Source organism: Mirounga leonina, unplaced genomic scaffold (assembly GCF_011800145.1).
Source record: "Mirounga leonina isolate KUSES-001 unplaced genomic scaffold, KU_Mleo_1.0 Mir_129, whole genome shotgun sequence".
NCBI classification, from domain to species: domain Eukaryota; kingdom Metazoa; phylum Chordata; class Mammalia; order Carnivora; family Phocidae; genus Mirounga; species Mirounga leonina.
The window spans coordinates 80,907,800-80,926,764 of NW_023270323.1; the positions used below are offsets into that span (position 1 = coordinate 80,907,800).

Here is an 18,965-nt window from a genome sequence, read left to right on the forward strand (position 1 = left end):
CCCCGGCCCCCGCGGGAACTCGCCCGGAGCCCCGGGCCCGCCTGGGGCCGCGGCGGCGGCGGCGGCGGGGGGCGCGGCGGCGGCCACGAAGCCCAAGCGGAAGCGCGCGGGCTCCGACTCCAAGTCCGGGAAGCCGCGGCGCGCGCGCACCGCCTTCACCTACGAGCAGCTCGTGGCGCTGGAGAACAAGTTCAAGGCGACGCGCTACCTGTCGGTGTGCGAGCGCCTCAACCTGGCGCTGTCGCTGAGCCTCACCGAGACGCAGGTGAAGATCTGGTTCCAGAACCGCCGCACCAAGTGGAAGAAGCAGAACCCCGGTGCCGACACGAGCGCGCCGACCGGCGGCGGCGGCGCAGCGGGGCCGGGCGCGGGGCCGGGCGCCGGGCTGCCCGGCGGCCTCAGCCCGCTCAGCCCGTCGCCGCCCATGGGCGCGCCGCTCGCCATGCACGGCCCCGCCGCGTACCCGGCGCACGGCCCCGGCGGCCTGGTGTGCGCCGCGCAGCTGCCCTTCCTGTCGAGCCCGGCCGTGCTGTCGCCCTTCGTGCTGGGCTCGCAGACCTACGGCGCGCCCGCCTTCTACGCGCCGCACCTCTGAGCGCGGCGCGGACTGGGACCCGAAGGCGCCCGCCGCCGGGGCTTTCGCAAGGCCTCCGTCGTGGACTCTGCACATAGCCGGTTGCTACAGAAGAGTTTTAAATTTATAAATGACTGTACGCGTCGGGCCGGGCTCGGCCCGCTCGGAAGCACTTTGCTGAACTTTGCTCAATCAATAAACCGCAGGAGGCTGCACCCGCGTCCCTCAGGCGCCCGCGCTGCCCTCGCCCGTCGGTGGGGACTTACTTCATCGCTACCGAGGTGCCTCGGGCTGCTGGACCGGGCGCTGGGTTCAGGCCCCAATTTCCCCGGTGTCCCGTGGCCAAACTCTGCAGTGCGGTGGCGCCTGGGCTCCCCACCTCCCCAGCACACACGCACTTGGGGCTGAGTGTCTGCTGTCCAAGAGTCCCCGGTCCCCGCGTCTCCCCTTCCCCCACCCCGGACCCCATGGCTTCAGGGACATCCCCCCTTCCTCCTCTGTGTAGCCTTAGGGGGCTCTTGGGGGGGAGGAAGCCTGGCGGAACAGAGTCGGGGCTGGGAGCAGCACTGTCCCCTGGGCACCTACCCCTGTCATCCGCACCCAGAGCACCAGGCCGGGGCAGGGGCGGCTTGCGTTGGGCACATGTGCCCCCAGGCCTGGCAGGGATGAGCTCTTGTCGATTCCCAGAGGAGGGAAGCTGGGGCTCCCCAGGCTCCAACGGCTGGCCCAAGGGCGCCAGAGCTGGACTGCAAGCCCGGCCCGCACGAGTCCAGCGCTCCAGCCCAGCACGGCCACCTCTTCTCCAAAGACTGGCGGGTCCCGCGCTGGGCGCGGTCTCCACACGGGTTCCTGGAGCCCTGGGAACGCGGGGAAGGGAGAGGTGGCGGCACTGAGCCTGTGGCTGCCCGACACGAGAGCCAAGGCTGCGGGGACACAGGCCCGGGGGCGCGGTGAGGAGGGGTCCCCACAGCAGCACCGCCTGGACTTGAGAAGAGCTCAGAGGGGTAGCAGGATGCCGGGCGCTGTGGGGCCCGTGCTCCCGCCCAACCCTGCGGCTGGTCCGCACCGAGCCCTGCGACGCAGAAGGAGCCGGCTGCGCTTGGGAACGCGTCTTCTCTAGGTGTGCATCCCCTCCGTGTGCGAGGAGCCGGCTGAGATCTCAGACCTTGTCCCCGCACTAGGTAGCCCGCCAGCATCCACTTCGGGGAGGGTTGAGGCTGGGTTGGGAGCGAGAGGGCCTGCGAGGGTGGGTGGCTGCACCTGCCTGGGCAGGAGTGGGGAGAGCGACCCCTCTTGCCTTCCCCATCACCAGTGGGTAAAGGGCCGCTGAGGGGCAGCCCCCAGCCCATCGGGCAGCTGGGGTGGGGCTGGGGGTAAAGGTAGCTGGGACCACCCTGCCGACTGCTACGGCTGGCCTCCTGCAGGCTGCTCTGCTTCAGAACATCCGGTCCCCCCCTCCCCTCCTCCCCCCCTCCCCCGCTCTCCATCCTCACAGCACTGGCACCAGGAAATTTTCTGCTAAGTAACCCTGCTGACGTTGTCAGCCCCACGAGCGGGGCTCTCCCCCTGGCAGAGCTCAAGTCTGCTGAATCTAACAGGGGAAGGTACAGGGCTGGGGACACCCCTGGTCCCACCACTGAGGCCTGGGCATCCAGGCTACAGGCAGCTGACAGAGGAGACCCAGAGCTCCAGAAAGTTCCAGAGGGCTCTTGGCCTAAAATCAAATCACCCACATTATTGTGCACTTAGCCCAACCGGGCTCGAAGTGCGGCCAAGCAAGAAGCTACAGCCTCCACCTCCTGGGAGCAGGGACGGCAGCCCCAAAGGTGCTGGGGTCTCCCCAAGCCCACCTTGCTTGAGCTCAGCGGGGCCTGCTGCATCACAGCCCTCAGAGGGAAAGGGTGAGGTAGACCAGGTACAGCCACCCTGGGAGTCTGCCCAGTGCCTGCGTGGTGCTCAGGCCCCCGCGAGCCGCCACTCCCAGCCTGAGCTGGAGGCAGAGGTGAGTGGTGGCTTTCCTGGCCCCTTATCACTGTCCCCCACCACGGGGGCCCCACGAAGGGCTGTCTCCGGTCCGGGATCTGAGTGCACTCTGGGACGGTCCCTCCTCAAGCTCCTGGGACCAGTCCTGGCTGCAGTCTGCATCCACCGGCATCCCAGAACACACCCAGGTCGTCTCTGTCTCCTGTCGAGCAAGGCACAGGCCCTGCAGGTGTGAGCCCAGACACATACAGGCCTACCTGAAGGCCTCGCGTCTCCTGCCCAGGGACTGCTGAGCCCAGACAGAGGCAGAGCTCGCTCCCCGTGAGGCCACTCCCCACACCACTCGGCCCTCCTCTCTTCCCTCCATGCCCACCCACAGCTGCCTTGCTATTAGGATTGGCTTTGGCTGCATGAAAGAGAAAATCCAAATGAACACAAGTAGAAAGGAGATTATTCATTTTCTCTTGTGTGAGGGAAATCTGGTTACTGGCAGCCCCAGGCAGCTATGACACCTACACAGAGTCCTTGGAAATCCTCCTCCATCCCACTGTCTGCTACAGCATCGCTGGGCTGGGACTCCATCCTCAGGGACCCAGATGAAGGGCGACGCTCCGGCCATCACATCCCCATTCCAGGCAGCGGACGGGAAGGAAGGGAGAAGAGGGGGAACACCCCTTTTCCTTTTAAGGCGCTTTCCCAGAAGCCCACGTAACACAGCTGCTCACAACTCATTGGCCAGAGCTTGGTCACATGGCCACTCCCAGCCAAGGGAGGCTGGGAAATGTAGTTTTTAAAGCTGGTGGCGACTTACTCCTCGTCAAGAGGGGAGAATGGGTATGGGGGCTGCTAGCGGACCTGCCACCCTCACAGCTTTGCCCGCCTTCCTGCCTACCTGCCCCGCTCAAGTCTCATCAGCTTTGCTCCGCCCCTCCTCTCCGGCAGCTGGGCCTCACCCTCGAGAGGGCACTCACCCCGCCGGCAGCCGGCCGCCCCGCCCCATCGTGTCCACCTCCCTCTCTCCACGGCCGCCCACTGCCGGCTCAGGCCATCTGCCCGCGCGCAGGGCGCCCTCCCTCCTCACCCACCCTTCCCCGCTGGGCCGTGTCCACACCCTCCTTCCGCTCCACCCTGGGGAGCGTCCAGCCGCCCCCTTCCAAGCCAGAGTTACCCAAGGAGCTGTCTACACTCGCTGTCTACACCGGCCTCTTCACCAGCTTCTCCACTTGAGCCCGCGCGGCCCCCGCCCCGCTGCCTGGCCAGTTCTGCTGCTGCTCCTTCGCTCCGCCGCCCCCGCTGGACCCCGGGCTCCGCGGACCCCTCGCGCCCCACCTGCAGTCCCGCAGGGGCGAGGATGGGCCCAGCTCCGCCACCGTCGGGGAACTCGGGGAACGCGGCCCCTAGCCCCACCTCACTCCCCATCCCCAGGACCCGCTGCTGTCCTCGCTCTCCCGCCTGCCCTCCCCTCCCCGGTCGTCGTGCCCTGGTCCACGTGGTGCCCTCCCCACACAGCTGCAGAGGAACCTTCTGTGGCCGCCTCTTCAGCCCCGTGGCCCTCCCCACGACCAGTCACTGCCTGTGCCCTCCCGCTCCTCCTCCCTTACCTGCAGAGTCGCTTGTGACCACTCGCCCCCTGCTCCCAGCAAGCCAGCCTCGTCGTCACATCCCCCATCCCCAAGTGGCATCCAGGGCCCCATGTGGAGTCCCCAGATCTCTGCCCTGGGCCACTTGAGGTTCGCATGTCTCTCTGAAGTGTCACTCAGCTCAGAGGGACCTTCCTAGGCTACTCGAGGGATCTGGTGAGGCTTCCTGGAGGGGGTGGTATTTCCATGGGGAGGGTAAGGGGCATACAGCCTGGGACAGCCTGGGGCACCCAGGGGCAGCAGGTGGTAACAGCTGGGGGGGAAGGGGGGTCAAGTAGGTCATTCTCAGGGACGTAGGGACTGTCACACATAGACACTGTCACACACAGGTCCATGAGGAAGGGGGTTCTCTTCCATTCCGGGGCCCCATCCCCTACAGGCAGGTGACAACTCCAGGACGCCACATCCCACTCCATCCCAGACAGCCCTGTGTGATGGCCCTTTCAGAGCAGCCGGCTGAGGGCTGATCTATTCACCCTCTTGCCTGGGCATAGGGGCTGCTGGTAGCTGGATGCCTATCCCCAGCATAAAAGACTGCATTTTCTGCTTCCTGGGCAGCTGGACACTGCCATGTGACTGGACAAAGCAGCAGGGCACCTGAAAAGGCTCTTCACAGGAAATGGGGGTATACCCCCTCCCCTCCTTCCGTCCCCATACCCTGCGATGGCTGGAGCCCCAGCAGCCAACTTGGGCCAAGAGGTAACCTTGGGGATGGAGGCCCTATGCACTAATGCCAGGAAGAGAACAGCCCCAACAGCACTGTGGGTGTCCTCTCACCAGCTTGGGGCACCCACCTTAGAGCTCTTCATGCAGAAGCACACATAAATCCTGTGTTGGAGTTAGCTAATTTTGTGACACCCTGTTTCTGTAATAGTCCATCCAACCCCAGTCCTGAGTCACAACTCTGGAATGATGCTCCCCGGGCCCTGCCAATCCTCCCTCCTGCCGTCTGGTCTGGATGGGGACAGCAGGGCCCCTCCATCCCACGCTCCACCAGCAGCCCCTATGGCCCTGAGTTAAGTTTCACAAAACACCCCCCTCCCCCACACCTCTTGTTGTCTAACTGCCTCAAAGTGAAAGGAAAGCGGTCTCTGACGTAAAAACATAGCACAAAGCTACGGTAATCACAATGGTGTGGTAACACGCACATAGGCAAGTTGATGGGGCAGAAGAGAAAGTTCATAAGCAGAACCACTGTCCATGGGTATCGACATAAGAGAAGGTAGTGCTCCACATCCGCTAAAGAAATACTAATTTGTCAAGAAATGGATGACAGCTGGGCAGCTATTTGAAATAGAAAACTGGATTTCCTGGATCATGTTTTATATTAAAATAAGTGATAAATAGATCAGTGAGATTTAAATGTGGAAATGAAACCCATAAAAGTACCAGAGGAAACACAGGAAGAATTTAATATAATCTTTGGGGAAGGGACACAGAGACTCAGATACATGAACATCCACGCGGCAAAACATTAGCAAAGTCAGCAGACAGGAAATATTTGCAACCTGTCACACAGAGCTAGTTTTCTTAATGAATAAAGAGCTCCTACACTTAAATAAGCCGATAAACCAACAGGAAAATGAACAAAGGCTATGGATGTACAACTCACAGAACAGGAGCAACAATGAGCACTTTACCATATGAAAAAATGCTCAACAGCTCACTCGTAAGAGACAGGTCGATTATAACCCCGAGATGCCAGTGTTCCCCAGGGCTTGGCAAAGATCAAGATGCTCGCCACCACACAGAGGGAGGGAGGGTTCCGGAAGTCAGTGTTCTTGCAGGTTGCTTCTGGGAAAGCAAGCTGGAATCCCCGGGACTCCGGCCCACAGACACACATGGCTGTGCGTGAAGACGCATCCGTACAAGTGCATCCTTGGCAGGACCACTAGGAACACTAAAGGGCTAGGAAGGGCCTTCCTGCCCAGCAATCGGGACTGCTCAAAATGCCACAGAACCCGGGGGAAACTGACAAAATAAACTTTTTCAAAACTCTGGAAATTAACCAAAGACCCGTAACAATCCAAGGAGAGTTTACCCTAGAAAAATGGCTCAATCTTGGTGGAAAGGGCAAACCTGGTGGCATTTTCAGTTACTGTTCTCATTCCCTCTCTCCAGCTCTGCAGTGGCCTTTATACCCAGCAACCTTGGGGCCACAGTAGCCTGGAGATCAACAGCCTGGCAGCCACTGGGAGGGGAAGACTGGGTCCCAAAGCCCCTCCTCCCTTAGAGACTTGTCACTACTGGAATCATCAGGCTGCTACCCAGAAAAAACCCATTCGCCAGGCTTGTCTTTTTTTCTGCCCTGACAACCGGCTCAGTGCGGGTCTGTCGAGAACAATCAGGGATACTGTTGGACAACGAGCAGTCTGCAGTGGCAACTTCCGCTTGGCCAAAGAAGAGGCTGGTGAAAAATCTCAAAGACCTGAAGAGTCCAGTCCGTAGCTCTCACCTCTGGCTGAACTCGAGGCCAGGAAGAAGCAGGAAGTGCGAGCTAAGGCAGAGGGGGCAACTACCTGGCTGAGGGTTCAAGGTGTGCCCAACACACACATGGCTTTCGGCCAAAACCCACAAGACTTCTTGGATCAAAGCATTTAAGGAAGTCTCTGTCCAATCATGAGCTGATCACTAAGCTGACCAAACAGAGACTTCGGTGGCCAAGCATGACAAAGAATACACATTTTTACATAGTTCAGAAAAGACACTAAACAAATGGCAACAACAAATTGTGGGGAGGCGGGGATCTGATTTCCAGAGTTGCCACCTTATATCATCTAAAATGTCTAATGTCAACAAAAAAATTATGACACACAAGGAAACAGGTAAGTATGGCCCATACATAAGGAGAAGAGTAGTCAGTGGAAACTGTCCCTGAATAAGCCCAATGCTGAACTTATTAGACAAATACTATAAACCAGTTCTTATAAACATGTTCAAAGAAGCAAAGGAAGCCATGTCTAAAGAATTAAAATATGAGATAATGTTTCACCAAATAGAGAACACTGGTAAAAAGAAAGAAATTATAGATGAGAACCAAATAGAAAATTCTGGACTTGGAAAGTACAAGTGAAATGAGATATTCATTAGAACAACTATATATTAGATTTTAGTTGGCAAAAGAAAGAATCTGTGACCCTGAAGATAGATCAATAGGTCCATTCTGAGGAACAGAAAAAAGAAAGAAAAAAAAGAACAGGGCCTCAGGGACCAAAGAGACACCACCGACCACCGAAATACACATAATGGGAGTCCAATGACAGGAGAGAGAGAGAGAAAGAGGCAGAAAGAACCTTTGAAGAAATAATGGACCCAAACCTCCCAAATTTGATGAACGACAACCTCTACATCCAAGAAGCTCAACAAATTCTAAGGAGGACACACACAAAGAGATCCATAACTAGACACATAGTTAAAACTGCTAAAAGTCAAAGACAAAGAGCGTTTTAAAAGCAGCAAGGAAAAAACCCAACTTATTGTATACAAAGCATTTTCCAAAATCCCAACTTAATAACACTGGCTTCTCATCAGAAACCGTGGACACCAGAAGGCAGTGGGATGATACATTCAAAGGGTTAGAAGACAAAGACTATTAACAACATATTGAAATCTAGCAAAGCTATTCTTCAAAAGTGAAGACGTTAGGACATTCCAGATAAACAAGAATGGGGACAATTCACTGCTAGCAGACCTATCCCTCAAGAAACACTGCAAGGAGCCCTTCAGACCAAAGTGAAAGACATTAGTCGAATCCACAAGAAGAGACAGACGGTGCAGGTAAAGGCAACCACAGAGCCAAAGAGCAGACAGAATAAATGTATTTTTGTTCGTAAATCTTTTCTTTTCCTATCTGACTTTAAAGAGCTGCATAAAGCAATAATCACAAAACTGTGTTGATGGGCTCACAGTCTATAAAGTTGTAATTTGTATGACAAAAATCACACAAAGGCACTAGGAGGGAACATACCTCTATTAGAGCAGAGCTTTTGTACACTCCTGAAACTAAGCTGGTATGAAGCCAAACTAGACTGTATTTACTTGTTCACTGGAATCTGCAGTACAACCACTAAAGAATTCCCCCCAAAACAAAAATTCAGTGAAAGACACAGGGGAATTCAGCGAACATCCGTCTAACACACACACACACACACACACACGGCAATGGGGAAAAGAGGAAAAAGACATGTAGAAAAACTGAAAAATGACAGACATAAATCTTCCCTTATCAGTAAGTACATTAAAGGTAAACGGACTAAATGTCGCACTTAGAGGCAGAGATCAGCAGAGCAGATTAAAAGCCACAATCAGCTGCATGCTGTCTTCAAGGAGCATGTTAGAATCAGACACAACGAAACTACACGGGTGGAAGAAGACGTACCACACAAACAACAGCCACAAGGCATATGGATATCATACAAAAGAGACTTTAAGACAAAAGCTGTTACTAGACACAGAGAAGACCCCATTACAAAAGGGTCACTCCATCAGGAAAAGTAACAGTACAGAGAACAACCGGGTGGAAGGTCAATGGGGAAAGAGAAGACATGTGACACTATGAACCACCTTGACTTAACACGAATCTACAGAACACTCAACAACAGAACAGTTCTCAAGTGTACACGGGACATTCTCCAGGATACACATTTAAAATAAGTCTTAAATTTCAAAGGACTGAAATCATATACAATGTATTCTTTGGCCACATAGAATGAAATTAGAAATCAAATAACAAAAGAAAATTTGGGAAATTAACAAGTATGTGGAAATTAAACCAACTCCTGAATAATCAATGGGTAAAAGAAATTCAAGAGAAATGAGAAAATACTTGGGAGATAAAGATGAAACACAACATACCAAAACTTACACAGTGAAGCTAAAGCAGTGCTTAGATGAAAACTTAAGAGTTGTAAACACCTACCTGAAAAAGAAGCTAGACCTCAAATCAGTAAGCTAATCTTCTATCTTAAGAAACTAGAAAGAGAGAAAACTAAACCCAAAGCAACCCAAAGTAAATAATAAAGATCAGAGCGGAAATTAACAAAACAAAAAATGGAAAAAAAAAAAAGAGAGAGAGAGAAAAATCAACAAAACCAGAAGTTGGGTTTTGAATAAATCAATAAAATTGATAAGCCTTTAGTTAGACTGGCCAAGCATATTTTAAAAAGTGAGAAAACACTCAGATTTCTAAAATCCCAGAATGAAAGAAGAGGCATTGCCAGCAACCTTAAAGAAATAAAAAGAATTACAAAGGAATACTATAAACAACTGTATGTCAACAAATTACAACCAAAAACCTACATGAAACAGACAAATTCCTAAAAATACAGACACTACTAAGACTGATTCAAGGAAGAACAGGAAATCTAAACAGATCTACAATAAATAAAGATAATAAATTAATTTTTTAAAAAGATTTTGTTTATTCATTTGTCAGGGAAAGAGAGGGAAAGAGAGCACCAGCAGAAGGAGTGGGAGAGGGAGAGGGAGAAGAATTCCCACTGAGCAGGGAGCATTTGGGACTCGATCCCAGAACCTTGGGATCATGATGTGATCCAAAGGCAGATGCTTAACCGACTGAGCCACCCAGGCACCCAAGATAATAAATTTAAAAAAAAACAAAAAACAAACAAAAAAAAGACTTCTCACAAAGAAAAGCCCAGGACCAAACGACTTCACTGGTGAATTCCACCAAATGTTTAAAGGATTAACACAAATCCTTCATAAATTCTTCCAAAAAACAGACAAGGAAGGAACATTGCCCAACTCAATCTATGAGGCCAGCACTACTCTGATACCAAAGCCAGACAAGGACATCATAAGAAGAAAAGTGTATGGTAATATCTCTTATGAGCAGACACAAAATTCCTTAACAAAATACTAGCAAATCAGGTCATTGGAATCGCATAATATTAGCAAACCAAGTGCAATAACATAAAAAGAATTATATATCAGACCAAGTGGGATTTATCCCATGAATGCAAGGGTGGTTCAGCATATGAAAAACAATTCATGTAGTATACCACAGCAACAGAATAAAGAACAAAAACCACACGACCATTTTAATAGATATAAAAAGACATCTCACAGAATTCAACATCAAGACAAAAACACTCAACAAACTAGAATTAGAAGGGAACTTTCTCAGCCTGGCAAAATGCATCTACAAAAACCCACAGCCAACACCATTCTCAATGGTGAAAAGACTGAAAGCTTTCTCCCCCAAACCAGGAACAAGATGAAGATGTCTGCTCTCAGCACTGCTATTCGACATTGTACTGGAGGTTCCTAATTTGCCAAGGCAATTAGGCAAAAGAAAGAAAGGCATCCAAATTGTAAAGGAAGCATTCTATTTGCAGATGACATGATTGTACATAGAGAAAATCCCAAGGAATCTACACACACACACACAATTAGAACTAACCGAGCTCAGCACAGTTTCAGGCTACAAGACCAACATACAAAAATCAGTTGTATTTCTATACATTAACAATGAACAATCCAAAAATGAAATTCAGAAAACAATTATATTTACAATAGCATCAAAAAGAATAAAATATTTAAGAATAAATTTAACAAAATAAGTGCATAACTCGTACACTGAAAACAACAAAAAACTGTTGAAATAAGCTAAAGAACAGTCAAATAATAAGAATATCCCAAGTTCACGAATCATAAAACTTAACATGAAGATGACAATACTTTCCAAAGTGATCCGCAGATTCAACAAAATCTCTATCAAAATCTCAGCTGCCCTTTTTTGGTAGAAATTAACAAGCCGATCCTAAAATTCATTTGGAAATGCAAGGGACCCAGAATAGCCAAGATAATCTTGAAAAAGAACAAAGTTGGAGGACTTACTTTCAGGGCTCAAAACTTACCACAAAGCAAGATTAACCAAGACACTGCAGCATTGGCATAAGGATATATATAGGTCAGTGGAAAGGAACGGAGAATCCAGAAATAAACTCTTACATTTATGGCCAACGGATGATCAGCAAAGGTGTCAAGATAATTCGGTGGGGGAAAGAATAATCTTTTCAACACATGGTGCTGGGACAACTGGAATCCACACACAAAAGAATGAAGTTGGATCCCTACCTCACACCATATACAAAAATTAACTCAAAATGGATCAAAGACCTAAATGTAAGAGCTAAAACTATAAAACTCTTAGAAGAAAATGTAGGAGTAAATCATAATCTTGGATCAGGCCAGGTGCTCAGGACACCAGACGCACATGAAACAAAAGAAAAAATACGGGATGTCATTAAAATTAACAACTTAGTGCTTCAAAGGGCACCATCGAGAAAGTGAAAAGAAAATGGGAGAAAATATTTGCAAACAACATAAAGGTCTAGAATATATAAAGAATTCTTTTTTTTTTTTTTTTAAGGTTTTGTTTATTTATTTGAGAGAGAGAAAGAGAGAGAGTGCACAAGCAGGGGGAGCAGCAGAGGGAGAGGGAGAAGCAGGCTCCCCGCTGAGCAAGGTGCCCCATGCGGGGCTCGATCCCAGGACGCCGGGACCATGACCTGAGCCGAAGGCAGATATTTAACCAACTGAGCCACCCAGATGCCCCTAGAATATATAAAGAATTCTAACTCAAACAATGCAATTGAAAATGGGCAAAAGATCTGAATAGATATTTCTCCAAAAAAATACACAAATGGCCAATAAACACATGAAAAGATAGTATCAGTAGTCATTAGGAAAATACAAATTAAAATGCAAATCAAGATACCACCTCAGGGGCACCTGGGTGGCTCAGCTGGTTAAGCGTCTGCCTTCGGCTCAGGTCATGGTCCCAGGTTCCTGGGGTCAAACCCCGCATCGGTTTCCCTGCTCCGCGGGAGGCCTGCTTCTCCCTCTGCCTCTGCCCCTCCCCTCTCTCATGTTCTCCTCTCAAATAAATAACATCTTAAAAAAAAATAAAAGATACCATTTCATACCAAGATGGCTAAGATGAAACACAGATAACGTATTGGCAAAAACACAGAGAAACTGGAACCCTCACGCACTGGGAAGGTAAGTCAAATGGTGCAGCTGCTGGGGAACAGTCTGGCGGTTCATCAACAAGTTAAACACAGAGTTGCCAAGTGAGCTAGCAATTCCACTTCTAGGCGTAAACCAAAAAGAAATGAAAATCCACGTCCACACAAGACTTGCACACACGTTCACAGACCCATCACTCATCATGGCCAGTGTGAGAACAACCCAGATGCCAGTGATAAACAGATGAACAGTGTGCTGTGCCCACACTATGGTGTCATCAGTGGGCAGTAAAAGGGCACAGGGCTCTGACGCATTCCACAACATGGAAGAACCCAGGAGACACTGTGCTAAGTGGACGAACCAGACACGAAAGGCCACGTGTTGCTAGGATGCCGTCCATCCAGAAAGGGCCAGGGGCTGGAGGAAGGAGTAGGGGAGTGACCGCTAACAGGGACAGGCTTTCTTCTGGGGTGATGGAAAGTTCTGGAAACAGGTGGTCCAGGTTGTACAACATACCTCATGCCACACTAAGTGGTACACTTTGAAAGGGTGAATTCTAGGGTGTGGAAGTATAAAGCTATTTTTGAAAAACAAAAAAGTAGAGAAGTAGTTGTTGACATTCTAATGCAGAACCATCACCAAAACGCTCTGTGAGCTGGAAACGCAAGGTGCGACGCTGAACGGTTCACTTCCCAGCTTGTCTTAAAAACAGTGTTTACATAAAAGCATGAGGGTTCCTAGAGTCCCCCCCGAGTCCCTCCTACTGCCCAGGGAAAAGGCTGGGAAGTGGGGCTTGGGGTGACATGGGGACAGGCTTTGCCAGATGCCCCACTGAGCCACGCTGCCCACGTCACCTCCAGGCTCTCGGGCGGGCCAGACCCATAACCCGGATGGCTGTGGTTCCCCAGGGCAGGGGGAGTCCATACCTCTGGGGAACTGTGACTAGAATACACACTCTTTCCTCACACGAAACACACATAACAACAGCGGCTGTGGTTACAGCCCAGTCCTGTGTCTGCGCTCCGATCCTGGTGCCCTGGCCGAGGGAGAAGAGCAGACGACCAGAGGGGACCACACACACCCAGTCTGGCCCTCTAAGTCAGTGCATAGTTAAACTGGTTTGCAAACTTCTCGTGCTTCTTCCGGTCCATCTGATTCATGGCTGTGACCACCCTCTGCACAGCGGCTCTGTGGGGAAAGCAAAGCAAGACACGATCAGGGAAGCCCGGCCAGGTCTCTGGGCTCCGACCGTGGTCTGGCTGGGATCAGGTCCTGGTCCCCGGCGGCTGCCACACGCAGACCACTGACTCCCTGCAGATGGGCGACACAGCTCAGAAATAAAAGCAACTGTGACACTAACCCTGTGGGTTCCCTGAGCCCTGAAGGCAGCTCCCAGGATCCCTAATCTCGCCAGCACCAGGCTGCACCCAGAATGAAGGCAGAGCCTGCCCAGCAGGCTGGTGGGGAGCAGCTTCAGGGCAGATGCAACAAGGCAGCGTCAGATGCAGACCCTGCCCAGCTTGCCCAGGCACGTGCATAGCGCCCCAGGACAGAGCCACGGGGCAGCACTGCAGTCCTGCAGCAAAAACACACAGATGGGCTACCAAGCGCGTCTCGCTGCCTGGCCTGGGTGCTGTGCCGCCAAGGGCCTGGACTCAGCAGGACTCCGTACCCAGCAGGAAGCCTCCGAGGCCGCCAAGAGGGATGCCCCGCTGCCCCCAAGTGCCCGTGTAACCGCCGGGTGCAACCCCGGGGCTCGGTCACCTGTGGCCCTCCAACAGGACAAGCTCCTGGGGGCTCCGTGCGGGCACTGAGGAAGCCGCCCTCCTGTGCGACCCCACTCAGGCCAAGCACATGGTGACGCTGGCCAGGAGGACAGGAAAAGCCTCCTTCACCCGCCACACGGAGCTGAACGCCTTCCAGGTGTCTGCTTGAGAAGCTTGGCCCACGAGGACGGCCTGATGGCACCCACAACCTGAGCATAAATTCAACCAGGGAGGCCATGGCCTCACGGGGCTTCCTATACAAGCACCCCAAATGCCTTTGTCTGGCCAGCCCCAGTGGCAGGCAGGCAGTGAGAGTGCTGGCTGGCGGCCTTCCTGCCCTGGCCCTGCCCAATTCCCAACCGCCAGGCACATCCAGCTGGGCTATGGAGATGCTTCGTCCCTTACCCACCTCCCCGGCAGCACTGGCCACGCTCTGCTGGAGCAGAGACCTGTGTGGTGCCTCCCACCCCACCAGCCTTGGAAGGTACTCCCCTGCTGGCTGTTACCAGGTGGACACCGCTGGGCACTGACTACGAGAGCCCTTCTGGGTCAGCTGGGCAAGGGAAGGCCATGGAGCTGGCTCCGTACCAGCAGCCCCCATGGAGACCTCACCCCCCCACCAGGAAATGAGGATGTGCTGGCTGGTCAGTGAAGCCCCTCCGCTAGAGAAGCAGCTCATCCATCCCTTCGGGGTGACCAGCTCCAGGCTCTGCTCCTGAATGGCCCACCCATGGCCCTGCTGGCTAGGAGCACCCGTCCCGCCCGGGGGGCCTGGTGGTCACAGGGAGAAATGCGTAGTAGAGAGGAGCTAGGGGCCCCAGGCCTTGACAGTGTCTTCGAGCTCAGTCAGCCCGCCTCCTGCATCCCCAAATCCAGGGGGGTGGGGGCAGGCATGCCGCAAGGAGCTCTTACTTAGCAAACACCTTCTTGGCGATGCGTGCGCGGGCAGTGTCGGCCTGTTGCTTCAGGTCGGTGAGGCCAGGGTGCTTCCTCCGCTTGCCCTTGCCTCTCCCGCTGGACCCAGACGAGCCAAGGTCCACTCCCGTGGCAGCCTCCACATCTCTCATGAACTCGGGGTCCTGCCAACCTGCAAAAAGACCCCGAGATTTCAAGACACTTCTGTCACCGACCAGAGAGCCTCTCACTCGAGCCCTGACCCCTCCTTGCCTCAAGGGTCGGCTCAGCTTGCCCACTGCCGGCCAGTGACAAAGGGGGCAGACAGCAAGGCAGAGCTCCCCACCCCTGTCCCGGGACCCACAGGGGTCCCGGGACAGGACCCAGAGGCCTCATCTGGTGCATCCACTGACCCCCCAGGCAGGAAGGCAGCTGAGACGGGTGCCCGCGGCAGGCTACTTCCCTGCCTCCAGCTGGACTGGGCCCCAGCAGGCCCCCAATTATGGTGGCCAGACCCATCTGCTGACTGGTGTTTGTGTGCACCAGGGGCGGCCAGGGCCAAGGGGTCAGGACAGGTCGAGCTTTTTTACTGGTCCAAAGAGGACTTGGCAACAGGCTTCAGCAACGAGGGGGTCAGTTCACCTGGACAGCTCTGCTCTTCTTGCCACGTGTGGTCTGCCACGGCCCAGGCCAGGCAAGGTGGCAGGAGACGGTGCGCCAGGTCCCACAGAGCCCGGCCTCGCCAGTGCGCTCATCCGCCGGGGCTCAGGGAAGCTTCCACTGCCTAACGCCCAGGGTGCCCAAGGCCCTGCTACTGCCCTGGCTGCTCCTTCCCATCCTGGCCCCAGGGGGCGCTGCTTGGCCTCTGAAAGGTGGGGGTGGGCTCCGTGAGCCAGGGCGCCGTCCAGCCTGGCCGCCTCCAGAAGGCCATCCCTGTCAGGGATGCGACGGCACAGCCCCCCTCATGTGCCCAGACTTGCGGACACCAAGCCTGGCTCACAGAAGGGTGCCAGGCGCTCCACACTCCGATGGCGCCCCCACGCCCGCGGGAAACCCACGGAACGTGCACCCCAGACAGACAGATGGCTAGGCCTCCCCAAGTTGATTTTTTGAGGTGAAGGAGTACAGGGCTGCACAATTCAGATCCAGGAACGATTAATCTGAGATTAAGGAAAACTGTCTAAACAGTTTATCTCCTGTAATAAGAAGGCGCCACAGTTTAGGAGCCCAGTGAATGGAGCAATTGTTTAAACACCACGGAAAAATACTGGCGCCCGGTAGAGATGGAATGAGCATCTCAGTAAAATGAAGGAGCAATTTAAAAGCCTTTGAAGAAAATCAATAGATGCCGGGGCCACGCGGCCTTCCTGTGCGCTGGCGGGCCCTGGAGCTCGGCGTGCATTGTCACCAAGGTTAGCACCAGGGAAAAGAAAATTGCCCCGCGTGCGAGGGAGGCGGGGATCAATAGTGTAGTTAGTAAAGAGATGCTATTTCACATCTGACTGGCCAGCGCCGGCCCGCGGCCACAGCCCGGTACCTGTTGTTAACAAGTCACCGAGGGCTGGAGAACCAGATACTCTTCAGGGCTGACACAAAAAATACGCACTTAATTTGCTCCCGAGTGTGAGCCACCAGGGGAGGCCTCACCCCGCGGATTAGCAGGTCAGGGGCCCCTCCTTGCCACCGTCCATGGCCCAGGGGGCTCAGACACAGTGTCAGCCTAAAATCTCCCATCTGTCAAAGGGAAAAACCCCACTAATGACGACAAACACGGCCTGGCTGGGACCCTCACGTGCAGGCCAGTGCTGCCCCCACGCACACGTCCGCCTTCCCTTCATCGGGGCTCTGGGTCGGCGATGTGGCTTTCTTGGGACAGCGAGAGCCCCAGGCAGCCAGGACCTCCAGACCCTAGCCCAGGCTTGACAAATCACAGAGACACTGAGACAGATCAGGGATCTGGTGGGTGCCCCCCCGTTCTGAGCATGCCCGCATGCTGCCCAGACAGTGACGGCCCCTTCTGGGGGACACCCCGTGGCCCTGCTGTTCAGGGATCCTTGGGAGTCACATGGTGGCCAGCATGTGGCATGTGCCCAGCACGAGGCGCCGACACACATACTGTGTTGAGACAAGCTCCCCAAGTTGTCCTGCGAACGATGCTTACATGGCTCAAGGCCTGAAGCTAGCCTGCGAGCTAGAACCCTGGACCAGCCTCTGGAGACCTGGCTCCCGAGCCTTGGGGCTCAGGGCCTGCCTGGCACCTCCTCGCGTCCGCCCGGACACGCACACAGCCCGCACGCACACGTGCCCGGAACCTGCTAGGCTGCAGAGCAGAGGATGTGGGCCAGGCAACGGAGCAAGTGTCCACCTGGTGTGAACGTGCTGCCCTCCTCTCTGGAGAACGGGCTTCAGCCAGTAACTTTTCTTACCTCCATTCCCCCGTTTCCTTAAAAACGTGACTCAGAACCCAGAACCCGAACCAGCAAACAACATGCTGGTGGTTTCTGGCCATGACTCCATGTCCCCCAGTGGCAGCGACACGAACACGTGGCCCAACTAGAAGCCCGTGTCCCCTGCGGCACCACTGTGAGTTACGACCATGCTGGAGGCGGCAGGTGGCTGCCAGGGTCCCAGGCCGTCCCCCCACACAGTGTCCACCGTTTGCTCCAGCCCTTAGACCTACCTGCACGCCCTGCCTGTCTCCGCAGCTGCTGCCTCTGTTCCCAGGCCCTATCCTCCGGGTGGAGGGGCCGGCCCGCCTCGTCTCTGGGGACGATCTTCCCATGGAAAGGGCACTGTGACAAAGAGGAGAGCCGTTCTGGCAGCAGGGAGGCTGGGGCCTCCATCGGCCTGGCCAAAGCCACCTCCCTTCACACTCAGTGAATCTCCGGCTCAGGAGGTGCTGTGGGGAGCAGGGACGTGGGAACCAGCGCAGAGCCCCCCGGGTCCTGGATGTCAGACTCCCAACGCCGGCACGAGGCCCGCCAGCCACGGACAAGCCCTCCCTGGGAAGGGGGCCCAGCTGAAGGCCACGGCGGGCTTCGCACCGGCCGGCTGGAGCCCAGCACTCCATCCGGCCGCCCTGCCCTGGCCCAGCGGAGCCCCGCGGCACCCATCCCGGCCCCGGCCGCCGCCTCACCTTCAGCCGGTCCTGGCGCTCGCAGAGCCGGCCGTCGGGCCTCGGGGCGCGGCACTGGTGCCGCACGGGCTCGAACCTGCCCGCGAAGGTGATGCAGCGGTTCCACGGCATCTCGGGGACGCTGGCGCTGCCCACTTCCGCGTCCACCTCGCTGGGCTTCCAGAAGCGGTGCTCAGAGTCACGCCTGCAACAGCCGCCCCAGGGATGCTGCCGACAGTGTGGCTCCAGGCCAGGCAGCCCGAGGAGAGCAGGTCACAGAGACTCCTGGACCCCACCGCAGGCGCCACAAGCCAAACCTCGAGTCGTCCCCTGTCCACAGCCTCCATGGCTGCCCACAGCCCGGCAGGACAGGCAGCGCTAGGGGGCGGGGGCCCGCCTGGGGGGTGCACCTGTGCCCCCTTCTCGTCTGCGGCCCCACAGAGAGCGTCGCAAGCACTGCGAGGGGACAGCTCCCCAGAAAGTCCTTGCAGACCCCAGGCCTGGCCTGTGTGGAGGTCTGAGTCTGCACCGGAGGGGCGAGGACGGATCAGGAAGGGCCTCGGCCCAGGCAGCCACCCTTCACACCTCACGATGCCAGACTGTAGGAAGACCGTGCAGGACGTCTCCCCAGGGAGCCACAGGAAGGTTCAGAAAAAGTCCAGGCCCCCCCCGCCCCCCCGGCCACAGTTCTATGGTCCCAGTAGAGCTTGCGTGTGGTGATCGCCCCTGCAGGGACCGTAAGGCAGAGCCAGGCCCTGGGCCCGGTGGTGTGCTCGCCGGCCAGGGAAAGGCGGGACCAGACACACCCACACTCACTTGAGGATCCTCCCCGCCATCGGCTGCTCCTGGCCCCAGTAACACAGGTCCACCCCAAAGGGCACGACAGGCGCCCGGGCCCACTCCGCTGCCAGCTTCCCAGCCTCGTCCGGTCCCACAGGTGCCCTGGTGAGGCCACAAACGGGACACCCTGACTGTGCACGCAAGAGCCGGCCACAGCCACC

The 18,965-nt window shown here is 55.0% G+C and overlaps 1 protein-coding gene across 4 annotated transcripts in view; it reads right to left on the bottom strand.

Annotated features, from left to right (window-relative positions):
- Positions 1–12,780: 12,780 nt before the first annotated feature.
- UVSSA (UV stimulated scaffold protein A) overlaps positions 12,781–18,965 on the bottom strand; it is a 32,049-nt gene continuing 25,864 nt past the window's right edge. For all 4 annotated transcript variants that reach the window (XM_035005481.1, XM_035005483.1, XM_035005480.1 and 1 more), the window contains exons 10-14: positions 18,781–18,906; positions 17,986–18,169; positions 17,530–17,641; positions 14,868–15,042; positions 12,781–13,377 (exon numbers count right to left, since the gene is read on the bottom strand). In XM_035005481.1, coding sequence (XP_034861372.1) covers positions 13,284–13,377; positions 14,868–15,042; positions 17,530–17,641; positions 17,986–18,169; positions 18,781–18,906 — 691 coding nt within the window. In that variant the 3' untranslated portion in view covers positions 12,781–13,283. The remainder of the gene's footprint in view (positions 13,378–14,867; positions 15,043–17,529; positions 17,642–17,985; positions 18,170–18,780; positions 18,907–18,965) is intronic.